Source organism: Gigantopelta aegis, chromosome 8, assembly GCF_016097555.1.
Source record: "Gigantopelta aegis isolate Gae_Host chromosome 8, Gae_host_genome, whole genome shotgun sequence".
In the NCBI taxonomy this organism is placed as follows: domain Eukaryota; kingdom Metazoa; phylum Mollusca; class Gastropoda; order Neomphalida; family Peltospiridae; genus Gigantopelta; species Gigantopelta aegis.
Genome location: NC_054706.1, coordinates 54188451 through 54204998, shown reverse-complemented (window position 1 = coordinate 54204998; position 16548 = coordinate 54188451). Strand labels below are relative to the sequence as shown.

General features: G+C 36.5%; 1 protein-coding gene across 1 annotated transcript; it reads left to right on the top strand.

Moving 5' to 3' along the window:
* Window positions 1-456: 456 nt before the first annotated feature.
* Window positions 457-16311, top strand: LOC121380116 (caspase-3-like). Its single transcript, XM_041508888.1, has 7 exons — window positions 457-580; window positions 5761-5851; window positions 6887-6935; window positions 7429-7676; window positions 9743-9963; window positions 14716-14851; window positions 15450-16311. The coding sequence occupies exons 2-7, from the start codon at window positions 5824-5826 to the stop codon at window positions 15716-15718; spliced, it is 951 nt and encodes a 316-aa protein (XP_041364822.1). The 5' UTR covers window positions 457-580; window positions 5761-5823; the 3' UTR covers window positions 15719-16311.
* The last annotated feature ends 237 nt before the right edge of the window (window positions 16312-16548 follow it).

Here is a 16548-nt window from a genome sequence, read left to right as displayed (position 1 = left end):
ATGATATAATACAATATAATATGGTGTAGTATGGTATAATATAATTTGATATAATAATTATAATGTAACATAGTGCAATGCAACGTAGTGTATTGTAATATATGGCTTGGTTGTACAATGGTTAATAGCTATAAAAACGAAATAAATTATCATGGTCACTGGTGAATTTAAGAGATTAATCGCATTATCAGAGAAAAATAAGATCGTCTGCAAATAACAGATTTGATACATGTTTATTCCCAAAGAGGGAGACGACAGTTTATCAAGATATATACGTTGTTAGATGAGAGGTGTGTGTGCGTGTGTGTGTGTGTGTGTGTGTGTGTGTGTTTTGGGTATTGTTAGCGAACAACGGACACTCATTCTTTGCAGACTTTTTCACCTTTGAAGTTATTTTATTTTCCCCGCCAAAATAAAATATTATTTTCTGCCACAAAAGAGTCAAACCAGGAAGTCAACAAAACTAAAATAGTTCTTACGTTATTTTTATCAGATATTATTTATAACATTTGAGTTTTATTTGGGACATGTGAAGTGACATTTGGACTGTGATAAAGACGACACAGAAAAGTTATATTATGTAAGTGTAACGTTAATTAATCACTAATGATGTAATTAAGGTGCGAGCTCTTACTTTCAGTAGACAATTAGCCTGTCAATTAAACCATTAATTTTTTAAGAAAATAACATACAAAATATATTAGTTATAATTTTAGGTTCTACTGGCTATATATAGGGGTGGCGAAGGAAGGTGCCAAAAGGGGTGGGGGGCACACACACACACACACACACACACACACATAGATATAGATATATATATATATATATATATATATATATATATATATATATTGTCAACGTCCCTAACTGCGTTATGCTTCCAACTCCGTTCACTTTGTTTCCTCGTGCACGGTTCGCGCACTTAACATCCGATTTGTTGTCATCTGCTTGTTGTTCATTTGTGAGGTTTTTCTTCACAGTTCTAGAACATTTTCATTAACAATAAAGTTCAAACAAGTAAGTATCTAAATACAAAACTTTACAAGCTCCTAAAACTGTTAATTTTACTAAGTCGTTTTTGTTTATTCCTTAAAATTACCGATATCGGGTCCACTTGACTCATAGAAATTGACTTAAAATGGAGAAAGATGAGTTAACATTCGGTGCGTGTCACATGACTTCACATGTGTAGACCAACAGGGCCAAAGCATTTAATTTTTATGATGTTTAACACCCTGTTGTTAGAATTTGTTTTCAATTATTATATTCGATCTGAAAAATGTATGCTACATGTTTGTGCTTCTACTTTAGTGAATAGTATTAATAATCCATTGATAACATAATATTTAGTATACTACTCAAAAGAATTTAAGGGTCAAAAATTTATAACCAAATAAGTTTCAGAGTGTATTAGATTGATGATGTAAACTACACCAAACATTTAATTTATTGTTCCATATTTACAAAAAACCACAAATAAACGTCACTGTATACAAGAAAGTCACATGTCATGCTGTCAAAGTTGAAGGTTGTCAAACATGGATTTTACACATTAGAACATTCGTTTAATAGTGTGTGAATCCACCCCTGGCGCGAATACACTCCTGGCACGAATACACTCGACACATCGTTGCCTCATGCTGTTGATCAGACGTCTGAAGAACTCTTGGGGAATGGCCTGCCACTCTACCATAAGAAGTTGACCCAGATCATGAAGGTTGGCCGGAGGGGCATGGTTATCCCGAACTCTCCTGCCTAATTCGTCCCAGGCGTGCTCTATTGGGGCCAAGTTAGGCGAATATGCTGGCCAATCCATCCTGGTGATACCTTGTTGTCTGAGAAAGTCCGTTACCACCCTGGCACGGTGGGGTCTGGCATTGTCATCCTGCAGAACTGCCCCGCCGCCAATCTGCTGAAGGCCTGGGAGAACCAACGGCCGGATAATCTCATTCAGATAGCGGATTCCATTCAGATTGTCATCCACCACATAGAGGGGGTTCGTGTGGTGGATAGAGATGCCGCCCCACACCATGACGCTGCCACCACCGAACCAGTGACGTTGTCTAACGTTAACGTCAGTGAAGCACTCCCCAGGACGTCTGTAGACACGAATCCGACCGTCGTTGAACTGGAGACTAAACCTGGACTCATCAGTGAACATCACTCGACCCCACTGAACACGTTGCCACTGCAGATGAAGCGTGCACCAGTGACGTTTGGCCGTTCTGTGACGTGGTAGGAGTGGTGGTCGAACAGCCTGGCGACGGCAGCGTAGATTATTGGCTCTCAGACGATTGCGTATGGTTTGATCAGACACTCGAGTTCCAGTCGCAGTCCACAGATTGTCACGTAATCGGCGTGCAGTGGTTGTGCGTTGATGTAGAGCCATATTGGTGATGTAGCGGTCCTCTCTATTTGTAGTGCTTCGGGGTCTTCCCGAACGTGGACGATTTCGAACAGAATTCGTTGCTTGGTACCGTTGCCACAGTCGGCCAACGACACTCTGACTGACACCAAGTCTCAGAGCAACATTTCTTTGCGTATTGCCATCCTGAAGCCAAGCAATAGCCCTTCCTCGATCTTCGATAGTCAGTTGACGTCGTACCATTGTCGAATTTGGAGTGTGCACCGTACATGAACGCAAGCTCCAATTATACGGAAATTCAGCATTGGGAACATGGAATACACGTGCAAAGCGTGCAAATGAAGCGCTTTGTGAAAAAGCAAGTTATGGGTACTTAGCAGACCTTTCGCTTTCGCCCTAATTTACGTGCAAATGTAAGCATGTTTTCGCCATTAGAACTAGTCGACAGTGTCAATGACAGTGGATTTTAATTCATTTATGAGTTGCTTAGACCCACTTTCGTCAAAATGGAACAATACCATGCGTGACATTATGGTCTAGCTAATATAACTGACATTCAGAAAATAATGTCGAAAATATCGTCTGACCCTTAAATTCTTTTGAGTAGTATATATAAATTGTGTTAATTAAGAATCAATTTGTAAATAAAATGATAATTACAAACTATTCACTGGTATGAACGTAATGCCTATCAGAATTGACAATAATTAGTGTTAGCGGTGGGTGTTGGTAAAACGCGGACTGTACCAGAACGTTGGCAAATAAAAAATTTCCTTTAGAAAAATATTAAACAAAGAGTTTGTCAACTGTGCATAGTTAAGAAACATATATTTGTTCATGTAGTGGCCTTAAAAATGAAAAATGACGAACCGTACATGCGATGTTCGATACTTTTTGAAAACGCATGCGCTAGAACGCAGTTAGAAATGCCGCACCCTTTCCTGTTTAACGGAGGGTGTTTCACTTTTATTTACTAGAATGGATTTGTTTTACACCCACGTTGTTGATTTTTTACGTTAATTGATTGAAATCTATTTTGTTTCACGTATCGTAGCTGAAAAATGTAGAATAGTATTTCCGTAAATATCGTATTCGTGTTTTTGTCTTTAGGTGAACGCAGTTTAGGACGTCGATGGTATATATATATGTACCATCGACGTCCCAAACTGCGTTCACCTAACGACAAAAGCACGAATACGATATTTACGGAAATACTATTCTAATTTTAAGGAATAAACAAAAACAACTTAGTAAAATTAATGGTTTTAGGGGTTTGTAAAGTTTTGTATTTAGATACTTACTTTTCTCAACTTTATTGTTTATAAAAATGTTCCTGAACTCTGAAGAAAAACCTCATAAATGAACAACATGCCGATGACATCAAATCGGATGTTGATTGCGCGAACCGTGCACGAGAAAACAAAGTGAACAGAATTTGAAGCATAACGCAGTTAGGGACGTTGACGATATATGTATATATAAACCATTGCTGCTGCTACGCCATTGTATAGATTTATCTCAGTGAACATGACAACAGGTGCAATGTTCTTATAATTTTAAGCAACTGTATAATCAAAAAGTTGATTGTTTGGTGTAAACCGATTACAACCAATGATCAATCTACAGTCCGTTTTTTAACATTTTGACATCTATTGGACCTCAATAAACATCACAATAATAAATATTGTGCCAGAGACGTTTATCTTGATGAACAATGATCAATGGCGAAACTCCAAATGATTCCCAACACTAATCCAGTATATTATATATACTGCATTGAGGTATTCTTATGGTAGGCGGACATGTATGTATAGCTTAGTGGTAGAGCACTCGTCTGAAGTGTGATGGGACACGGGATTTTATCAGTGTCACTCTAAAGTTATGGACCCATGTATTTTTGTGTCACCAGGGAACATTTTGTTCAGTATCGCGTCGCGATTCACTACACAATTTTCAGGGATCGCTACCTAATTTTAAAACAATAGACAGTAGTTGCTAATCAATTTTCAGTTATCTAGAAATAACACTCATCAGGATTTTGAAAACAACATGTTTCCTGTGTCACAACCAGTGTACGTCACTGGGACATCAACGGCTGTGGTATGTACTGTCTGGAAATCTGCTGCCATGACTTTGGCTATTCCTACATGTACCTAATAAAAAAAAAAAAAGTCCTATACTGCAGTGCTCAAAATAAAAACGTAGGAAGTAAAATATGGCCTGCTGTTATTTTTTATGAATAGCAGGCTAAAACAAATATGTGCTGCAATAAAAAAAACTATAGCCTGCTATAGCAGGAGGTAAAGGGAGGGATTGGGACACTGTCACAGTGTGTGACAAATTACGACCTGTGAGATGTATTTTAGAGCATCATGGAATTTTCTTACACACTCGTGTAGGAGATCACCGTTGTGTATCAAAATCTTATACAAGGTATGGTGGAGATAGTTTCTGAGAGGTCATGACCCAATTTAGTGTTATTGTAAGGAGATGTAGAGTGACGTCATTCAAATTCAAAATTAGCTCTATTATTACATTGCTTTGCAGCATTAAAATGCGCACTTTTCATCAATTTCATTTTCCGAGTGGTTGGCTAATCTTTTAGAGTGCTCTATTTTTAAGGAAAACGGATCTGTTAGTACAGTAGTGATTTGGTTATGACGTGGTATGAATGCTTAAAGCCATGTATCCATACGCCATGACCCAGTTAAGTTACGTTCTGTAACAACATAATTTAGTTCATTATATTGTTTACATTTTCATTGTTTCTAGGTATGTCAGAAATAGAATACTACATTCGTGTTCATTTGATACCATTTATCTTATAACTCGTTGTTTAAAAACGTATTCAACTTCCGCTCGTTGGATACGTGTATAAACAACTCGTTGTAAGATAAATGGTATCAAACAGAAACTCATGTATTATTCTCTATATATTATAACAGAATCTTAAGCTAAATAGTAGATGAGATAATTGTACTTACAAATATATATGTCTCTTGAAAAATGACGTGCAAGTTTTTGGAAGTTTTAGCAGGTAAATTTTGGTCACAAAGTAGAGGGCTGTAGGTTATCATTCATGTTTCTGTTTTATGTGAATAAACCATTAACACACAATTCTGTGTGGTTCATATTTATTCATATACAGCTATACATGTATGTAATGGCTAAAATAATCTTTTGTAATGTTATGTGTTATGTTTATCATTCCTTTATAAATTTAAATACTTGTAACATCTTGTAAAGAGGCATTTACGGTATATAGCCCTACCGCCCAGATGCCAATTTACTTCATTTATTGAATAAATATTGTTTATTAAAAAACCCCAAAAAGATATATGTTTTTTTGCCAATTTGCATTTTAATGTATTTTAAATTAATTTATTCATTTGCAGTGTTAAGGAGAGTACTACGGCTACTACACAATCTTGATTCGTAGACATCAGACATTTTTTGTTATGGCAGATGATTCAGCTGACATGCATGGTAAGATCAATTTATTTACAGCTAGTAAATGTATACTTATACTTAAAGGGACATTCCCAAGTTTTCTGCATTGTAAGATGTTTCCGACTAATAAAATATTTCTACGATTAAACTTACATGTTAAATATATTTTCTTGTTTAGAATATCAGTGTCTGTATATTCATTGTGTTTCTGGTCGTCTTAAAATTTCCAAAAAGCCCAAACTGGATTTTTGTCTTCAAATAATTTCGTACGTATGAAAAAACAACATTTTAGGAAATAAAATGAAATTTAACCTAGTTCAAATATTAGAATGATCAGAAACATGTTTAATATACAGCAACAAATATTTTATGCAGAAAAATATTTTCGGTATGTAATTACAATCGTTAAAATGTCTCTGTTAGTCGATAACATCTTAAAAATTGCAGCAGACTCAGGAATGTCCCTTTAAACAATATTTTCTGTATTCTGTCTCATAATCTGAGACTTCCGACCTATATTCTGGGATTCGTGGAAGCATGGAATCCTGTGAAATGTTTAGCGTGTTTATCCATGAACTGCTTTAATGGTAACAATAAGAAGACTTGTAAATTTGATAAACTTCTATTTTAACTTGTCATATTGATAATCTATAGGTGTAAGTTACAGGGGCATACCCTCCAGGGGGGAGGGGGGCAGTTCCCCCCCCCCCCCGAGAATCTCAGGTTTTTTTTTCGTTTTTTTTTACTCCAAAAAATAGCATACACATCTTGGGGGTTTAATTTGTATAGTGTTTCATTTGTTTATAAAAAGTAGTGCCCACCCACCTAGGAGTTTGATAGGGTATGGCCCTGAGTTACAAATTCTGTCTTTTATTGTTAATCTGTACCCAGGTTATTTCATGGCCTGTTATTTGGATTAAAGATATCGAGCAAACAGTTTGCATATAGCTTTATCAAGTAGAATAACAGACTAAGTTTGGCTTTTAGGTTTTAGCAATACTCTCAAAATGCTTATTTTGTACAGTTATTTAAATGTCCATGATCCATATTTGTCTGGGGTTTTATTTTCAGTCGCGGCACTAGGGCGAAAGTTTATCGGCAAGGTGGCAAGCTACATTAAGTGAGTGAAAATACCTTTTATATATATATATATATATCTTTTTCATTAAAGGAACATTCCCTAGGTTTTAAACATTAAGGCATATTTTTTACTATTACAGCCATTTTTAATAACTGAAATCATACTTCACTTAGATTTTATTGTTTAGATTATCCATTTCCATGCATTCAAAGTGTTTTTGGTCATCCTTGTGTTTTTAATATCACCAAATGCATTTCTCATATTTTTTAAAATGCACATGCATCTGAGAAGAAACAGTTATGGAGTCGAGTTTTAGTCTTATTTTTAGAGGGTATATCACCATTTCAAACTCACAGACTCAAGTTTCACTCTGTTGTAACTTTATCCAAATGTGTTACAGGTTTGTAGATTAACCAAACTTAGTGTTAATTTTCATGGGCTGAAACTATGGTCTGTCCCTTTAATACACTTATGGGTGATTTGAAGAGATCAAATTATGTTATAGTTCCAGTTCCCCTTTGTTTTATTTCAGACCAAATACGCATGAAGCCTCATCACAGGCCGTTGTTATGGATCTGGCGGATGAATACGACTTTAGCCACCGGTCACGTGGTATCGCTGTGATCATCACAAACAGCAAGTTCGAGGCCACCACCCAGCGAGCGGGTGCGGAAAATGATACACAGCTTTTCAAGGAAGCCTTTAAACATCTCGGATTTACAGACATACGTGTTGCTCAGGATTTGACGGCCAGTGAGATGAAGTGGGCCCTGGAATCCAGTAATTATCAGTTGTCGTTATACTCAGGCTTGCATGCAACATGGGCGGGACGGGTGGTAAAGCACTCACTGAATGCGTGGTCATTCTGGGATCGATCCCCGCCAGTGGGCCCATTGGGCTATTTCTCGTTCCAGCCTGTGCACCATGACTGGTATATCAAATGCTGTGGTATGTACTACCCTGTCTGTAGGATGGTGCATATCAAAGATCCCTTGCTGCTAATCGAAAAGAGTAGCCCATGAAGTGGCAACAGTGGGTTTCCTCTCTCAATATCTGTGTGGTCCTTAACCATATGTTTGACACCATATAATCATAAATAAAATATGTTGAGTGCGTTGTTAAATAAAACATTTCTTTCTTTGCATGCAACACATTATGCAAGTTGATAGAATATTCTACTCAACACATTATGCAAGTTGATAGAATATTCTACTCGACACATTATGCAAGTTGATAGAATATTCTAACTCAACACATTATGCAAGTTGATAGAATATTCTAACTCAACACATTATGCAAGTCGATAGAATATTCTAACTCAACACATTATGCAAGTCGATAGAATATTCTAACTCAACACATTATGCAAGTCGATAGAATATTCTAACTCAACACATTATGCAAGTCGATAGAATATTCTAACTCAACACGTTTGTCAGAATTAATCATATCTCTACTGTGGCGGGATGTAGCCCAGTGATAAAGTGCTCCCCTGATGCATGATCGATCTGGGATCGATCCCCGTCGGTGACCCATTGAGCTATTTCTTGTTCCAGTCAGTGCACAACGACTGGTATATCAAAGGCCTGGTGTGTACTATCCAGTCTGTGGAGTGGTGCATATATAAGATCCCTTGCTACTAATGGAAAAATTATGCAGCTTTCCTCTCTAAGACTATATGTCAAAATTAACAAAAATGTTTGAGATACAATAGCAGATGATTAAAAAAACAATGTGCTTTAGTGATGTCGTTAAACAAAACAAACTTTTTACTACCTCTACTATAATACTGTATTAAAAGTTATCTTTTACTGAATGCAAATTTCTGAACGTTGATCAGATAGTTCTTTAACTTGGTACTATGATTCTGTGAATTTTTATTTAATTTAAACATTTTAAACAGAAATTTAACTTTGAAGATTTAAAAGTCTATCTTCACCTAAAGTTTTGATTGGATAGTATAAGTCTTCGGTGGCAGTCCTCACAAACAAATAGAGATATTTTGCAAATTTAGAAGTTTTGCTAAATTAACGAAGAATTAAATTGAAATTAAACAATGAACATTTAAAAGTCTATCTTCTTCTAGAATTTTGATTGACGTGTTTTGAAACTTGGTACAATGATTCTTCGGGGTAGTCCTCACATATTGATAGAGAGATATTTTCGAATTTTTATTAAATTTGACAAATGTAAATAAAAGTTTAACTTTGAAAACATTCAAAGTCTGTTTTCTCCAAGTTTTAAATTTTAAAAGATTTAAATATTTTTTTTACCTCTGTTATGACATTCATCAATGGAGCTTTTCTAATACTGATTTGTCGCATTTGTCCGTCAACTTTTGCTTTGAAGTCTATCTTTTTATAGAGTTTCAGTTAGATTATTCTGAAACTTGGTACAATGGTCCTCTGGGTCACTCTCTACAAACAATAGATATATCGGAAATTAATAATTTTTTAATGTGTATCAAATTTAAAAAAAAAATTCAATTGAAAATTTGAAAGTCATTCTTCTAGAGTCTATATATGTAACTTGGTACTTCACAGTTTTAATTTGATCATTCTTGAACTTGACACATAGATATTCTAAGATGGTCTTTACAAATGACTGAATTATCTTCTATTGACAAAATTAAAAATTAAATAGCAGAGTTCTATGGGCCAATAGGCCTCTTTTTTTTTCTTTTTTTTATGTTTGAAATGACCTTTGTGTCTTCATAAGGATATTAACAAGAGTTGTTCTTACTGGTAAATTGTTGGGGTTTTTTTAAATTTATATTAAATTCTTTTCAGAAAATTGTGTGTGTGCATTTTTTAAAAATATATCATTTATTTTATTTATGTTTTCAGTTGCTAAAGACAAAAATGTCCTACAAAATTCTGACTGCATAGCCATTGCCTTTTCTTCTCATGGAGATGAACAGATGTATATTCGGCATGATAATGCAAGTGTCCGGGAAGACACCATCTTTGGTACTGATGTTCCCATTCGGACGGTAGAACTCATGGAAATTTTTAGTGACTTTCAATGTCCAGAGCTTATTGGAAAGCCCCGCTTAGTCTTTGTCCAGGTCTGTAAACGTTTTAGAAAATGTTTCCACAATTTATGTCACATTATTACAGGATTCTGATAATTGAAAATTTGCATAAACCCATGGCTTCTAGATTATGGTAGCCCAACTCCCATGGCTAGTGATATTAAGTGTTGGGCTAGTAAATAACTACTATTGCCATGCCAGACGGGGCTTCTAGATTATGGTAGCCCAACTCCCATGGCTAGTGATATTAAGTGTTGGGCTAGTAAATAACTACTATTGCCATGCCAGACGGGGCTTCTAGATTATGGTAGCCCAACTCCCATGGCTAGTGATATTCTGTGTTGGGCTAGTAAATAACTACTATTGCCATGCCAGACGGGGCTTCTAGATTATGGTAGCCCAACTCCCATGGCTAGTGATATTAAGTGTTGGGCTAGTAAATAACTACTATTGCCATGCCAGACGGGGCTTCTAGATTATGGTAGCCCAACTCCCATGGCTAGTGATATTCTGTGTTGGGCTAGTAAATAACTACTATTGCCATGCCAGACGGGGCTTCTAGATTATGGTAGCCCAACTCCCATGGCTAGTGATATTCTGTGTTGGGCTAGTAAATAACTACTATTGCCATGCCAGACGGGGCTTCTAGATTATGGTAGCCCAACTCCCATGGCTAGTGATATTAAGTGTTGGGCTAGTAAATAACTACTATTGCCATGCCAGACGGGGCTTCTAGATTATGGTAGCCCAACTCCCATGGCTAGTGATATTCTGTGTTGGGCTAGTAAATAACTACTATTGCCATGCCAGACGGGGCTTCTAGATTATGGTAGCCCAACTCCCATGGCTAGTGATATTAAGTGTTGGGCTAGTAAATAACTACTATTGCCATGCCAGACGGGGCTTCTAGATTATGGTAGCCCAACTCCCATGGCTAGTGATATTCTGTGTTGGGCTAGTAAATAACTACTATTGCCATGCCAGACGGGGCTTCTAGATTATGGTAGCCCAACTCCCATGGCTAGTGATATTCTGTGTTGGGCTAGTAAATAACTACTATTGCCATGCCAGACGGGGCTTCTAGATTATGGTAGCCCAACTCCCATGGCTAGTGATATTAAGTGTTGGGCTAGTAAATAACTACTATTGCCACGCCAGACGGGGCTTCTAGATTATGGTAGCCCAACTCCCATGGCTAGTGATATTCTGTGTTGGGCTAGTAAATAACTACTATTGCCATGCCAGACGGGGCTTCTAGATTATGGTAGCCCAACTCCCATGGCTAGTGATATTCAGTGTTGGGCTAGTAAATAACTACTATTGCCATGCCAGACAGGGCTTCTAGATTATGGTAGCCCAACTCCCATGGCTAGTGATATTAAGTGTTGGGCTAGTAAATAACTACTATTGCCATGCCAGACAGGGCTTCTAAAACCACTCCCATGGCTAGTGATATTCAGTGTTGGGCTAGTAAATAACTACTATTGCTATGCCAGACGGGGCTTCTAGATTATGGTAGCCCCACTCCCATGGCTAGTGATATTCAGTGTTGGGCTAGTAAATAACTACTATTGCTATGCCCGACGGCTAGTGAAAAAAAGTAAATATGAATGTTCTGCCCCCACCCCACCCCCAATTTTAGTGTTTTTAAGCTCTTGCTCCCTCTCTAGGTGACATTATTATTAGTAGTAAAATTGTATTAACTAAAGTAGGGCTAGTGAATTTTTAATAGTGGCTAGTAAATTTTTTAAATCACTGATCCCATGGCTAGTGGATTTTATAGAAATTCTAGAAACCCTGGTAATTAAACCATTTATCGGTTACACAAAAACAAATTCCGGAAACCCATTTTGTTTTTACGTAACCCATCATGAACTTGTAAATGATGCCATGCGTGAATAAAAAATGCTTTACGCAAACTATACTTACATGGAAAAAAAATTATCGCCATTTTCAGAAATCTGTATTAGCATATTGATTGCCAAATACATTGTACCCCAGTATGTTTGAGCTTCCACAATTTAAGTTGTTTTCATTTTTTACTTTCTTTTTTGGTTTGATTTCAACTTATTGTCGTGCTTATATCCAATTAAGGTTCAAGCACGCTGCCATGGGCACACATCTCAGCTATCTGTGCTGTCTGTCCAGGACAGTGGGTTAGTTGTTAGTTGGTTAGTGGTTTACTAGGAGAGTTCCTAGATTCCATATGGCAGCAATATTTTTGTGCAGTTGTTTTTCCTTCTTCAGTCCATTATTAGTTAATATAAAAATACATAAATAGAGATTATTATACAAACTTGTAGTTTTACAAAACAAGTGTCATAGTTTTTGTATTGCCTAAGCGAGAATGAGGGTAATACATGTATGAATCCAGACACAAGTTTAATAAAAATCAGTATGACTCACTCACAAGTGTAATAATTTATTTATTATCCATATTATTATTGTTATTTATTTTAGAATAACAAGAACCATCTCAAAAAAATTTAACCACAGCTAGAAGAAGACGACGAAATGACATCATATTTCAAATACAGTCTGAGCTAGGACTGGAGAAGCAACATCATAACATGATGTCGCTTCTCAAAATTACGTCATTACACTTGTTATTACACATGCTTCATATGGTTTTTATTAACTCTGTTATGTTAAACCATGTGGATAATATACCTTTTTATATTCAATTTGATTGTTAGTTTGAGGTCAGATTCATGTGTATACTTATGGCCTGCAATTAGTGTGACCAGGTTGACCATATCACATTTCTGCGATATTTAACATAGAAGCTCACTGGTTTATATTAACGATGTGTTAAGTAAGTAAATATTGTGCTTGCAACTGATAGCAAATCTTCCACTGAATTATTCCAAATGCATGAGTATTGGTCCGTTTTTGTGGTGAAAGACCACGCAGTAAGTATCTTAAATGGCTTCCCGTAATCTCAGTTAGGAAAGCAATTAAAAACAAAACTGTTTTGTTTAACAACACCACTAGAGCACATTGATTAATGAATCATCGGCTATTGGATGTCGAACATTTGGTAATTCTCACTCATACAGTCATCAGAGGAAACCTGCTACATTTTTCTATTAGCAGAAAGGGATCTTTTATGTGCACTTTCCCATAGACAGGAAAGCATGTATCATGGCCTTTGACCAGTTGTGGTGCACTAGTTGGAACGAGAACCCCCACACACCCCCACACACCCAGTCAGTTGAATGGATGCAAAGCAATTAATTACTCCCCTCAGTTGTTTTCACAGCAAGGTTTGAATAATAATGGCCATCAAAATGTGCAGTGCAATAGGCAGTGTAGTTGCAAAAGGTGTTGCAGAATTGATTTGCGACTACATTTTAATCATCTTGATGTGTGGTCAGTGTGGGATCAATCCCAGTCGGTGGGCCCATTGGGCTATTTCTCGTTCCAGCCAGTGCACCACTACAGGTATATCAAAGGCTGTGGTATGTGCTATTCTGCCTGTGGGAAAGTGCATATAAAAGATCCCTTGCTGCATTAGGAAAAATGTAGCGGGTTCCTCTGATGATGAGTGAGAATTACCAAATGTTTGACATCCAATAGCCAATGATTGATTAATCAACGTGCTGTAGTGGTGTCATTAAACAAAAAAACCCAAACTATTCTATAAAATTTCTGTCACAAAATATCCATGATAGTGATGTTCCAGTGATCAGTCACTGATCACTTTGGCTCTATTGATGTGATGATCAGTTATAACAGCCATAATCGATTGTGTGGGAAAATGTTAACTGTAATTGTTCCTCCAGTTTATAGTCCATTGCATCATCCTATAAAACATTTAAAAATATATATATATCAGTTTTGTTGGATGTACGGTAAGAAGAAAAGTAAAAGTTTGAAAATAGCAGAAAAATACTATTTTTGTGTACAGTTTAAAAATCAGTCGGCTCAGAAATAAATAACTTGTAATAAATTCCATAGAATGAAAAAAGGCGTTCCCTGTGGAATGGACTATAGATGAAGGAATTGATGTAAATATATTGGGATTGGTGTTTGTTTACATGTACATAAAGAAAAAACAATATCAAACAGTAAAACTAGTGATTTGTACGGTGTATTCCGGTGAACATGACAGTAGGTGCTTGATGGTTATATAAAGGATACTCCCTGAGTGTCTTGTGATATCATAATTTATCAGCACGAGTTGATAAAAGTATGAAATCTCAGGCTTGCTGAGGATTTTATACTTTTATCAATGAGTGCTGATAAATTATGATGTCACAAGACATGAGGGGGATATTCTTTTTATCATCCATTATCATTCTTTTCATTTGCAACAGTTGTAAACAATGTCAGTAAGGTGGGTTGAATGTCAGCGGTAGACTCGTTAACTAGCAGAACGGCAGTGGCGTGACGTCACTAATGGTAGGTTTAGCGCTGAACCAAACACAGTGACGTAACAAAACATTGTCTTGTGATTAAAATTTGACCAATCAAGATTATAAGAAGCGAGATATCGTAAATTATAGTGCCAGCGATATCTCCTACAAACACCTTTAATGGATGATAAAATTAAAATCCTTCTTACGTTCGTATAATTCTAACCGTTTGTGTAGTTGAGAGTTGATCGGTTGTTTAATTGAAATTCCCACTGATTCCCAACACTACTCCAGGACCATTGTTTTAAGAATATAATCACATTTTGAGCCATCCTGCACAGAGGTTTGTGGGGGTTTTCATCCTTCGATCGCCCTGAGAAAATTCAGCATGGACACCCATTGATTTATGGCTAACATCTACTTGCAGGCGTGTCGTGGCCAGAAGCTGGACCGAGGTGTTGAAGTCGTGAAGGATATGGATGTAACAGATTCCATCATGGATGTGACAGTGTCTCCAGCTCCATGCTTTAAAGACTTTCTTGTCATCTATGCAACACCCCCAGGTCAGTACTCAAATATTTACAAATATGCTATTAACAGTGTTAGTATAGCTTTAAAGACTTTCTTGTCGTCTGCCCAACTGCCCCAAGTCAGTACTGGAATATTTACAAATATGCTATTAACAGCATATTTCTAATTAAAATGATTTCATTGCCTGCAGGTCACTTTGCATATTTCTAATTAAAACGATTTCTCTACCTGCAGGTCACTTTGCATATTTCTAATGAAAACGATTTCACTACCTGCAAGTCACTTTGCATATTTCTAATCAAAACGATTTCACTACCTGCAGGTCACTTTGCATATTTCTAATCAAAACGATTTCTCTACCTGCAAGTCACTTTGCATATTTCTAATCAAAACGATTTCACTACCTGCAGGTCACTTTGCATATTTCTAATCAAAATGATTTCTCTACCTGCAGGTCACTTTGCATATTTCTAATCAAAACGATTTCAGTACCTGCAGGTCACTTTGCATATTTCTAATCAAAAAGATTTCTCTACCTGCAGGTCACTTTGCATATTTCTAATTAAAACGATTTCACTACCTGCACGTCACTTTGCATATTTCTAATTAAAACAATTTCTCTACCTGCAGGTCACTTTGCATTCCGAAGACCGGCGGAAGGGTCGTGGTTTGTGAAATGTCTCGCCGACATCATGAAACTGGCTGATGTGGAGAAGATGTCTCTCACCAAGATATTGACGCGGGTGGTCAGCAAAGTGGCGCTGGAGTACCAGTCTGGACACAGTGACCCACGGCTCAACGCAAAGAAACAGTCGCCTTGTTTTTACTCCATGCTCACCAAAGACGTTTACTTCAGAGCAAAGCATCAACATAAAGAAGAACCTATGATAGTGGATTGATCTTTTTTCTTCTTTTTTTAAATATAAAATAATTTTATTGATAGTGACTGTTTTTATCAACACTTTCAAGAGTGTACAAACCATATGCTGGATGTGGGGAGGGTGTTATTGCCAGAATATGCTTATAAAATGGGGAAAAACAATGTCAATAAAAGCAGCCTTCATAAGATTTATATTTTTGATGAGAGATGGTAGCAAAAACCCTAAGAGTATGCTTTGTACATAATGGTCCAGTATTAAAGGTATGTTTAAAAAAGTTATTGCTATCCAAAAATAAATTGTTATACCTATTGTTTTACAAGAAGGCAGGATTGAGCTCATATGTGTTCGAGTTGTAAGATCAAACACCCGTGGCAGGGTTTTTCAATATATCAAATATCAAAGGCTGTGGTATGTCCTGTCTGTTGCTACTATTGGCGAAAATGTAGCAAGTTTCTCTTGAAGAGTACCAGTATGTCAAAATTACCAAATATTTGACATTTTAAAAGCCAATAACTAATGAGCAGTGAACATTTTGTTCAGTATCTTGAAGTAATTCGCTACACAAATTTCAGAGATTGCTACACAGTTTTTAAACATTAAAACAGTAGTTTCTAATCAATTTTCAATTGATTAGAAATATTGCTAATCAAGATTTTGAAAACAAAATATTTCTTGATAAGGTGCTCTAGTGGTGTCACTAAACAAAGAAAACATTCTATTACAACACCATGACTGGTACATGTATATCAAAGGCCGCTGTATGTGCTATCCTGTCTGTGGGATGGTGCATATAAAAGATTCCTTGATACTGATTGAAAAATGTAGTGGGTTTCCTCTCTAATACTGTA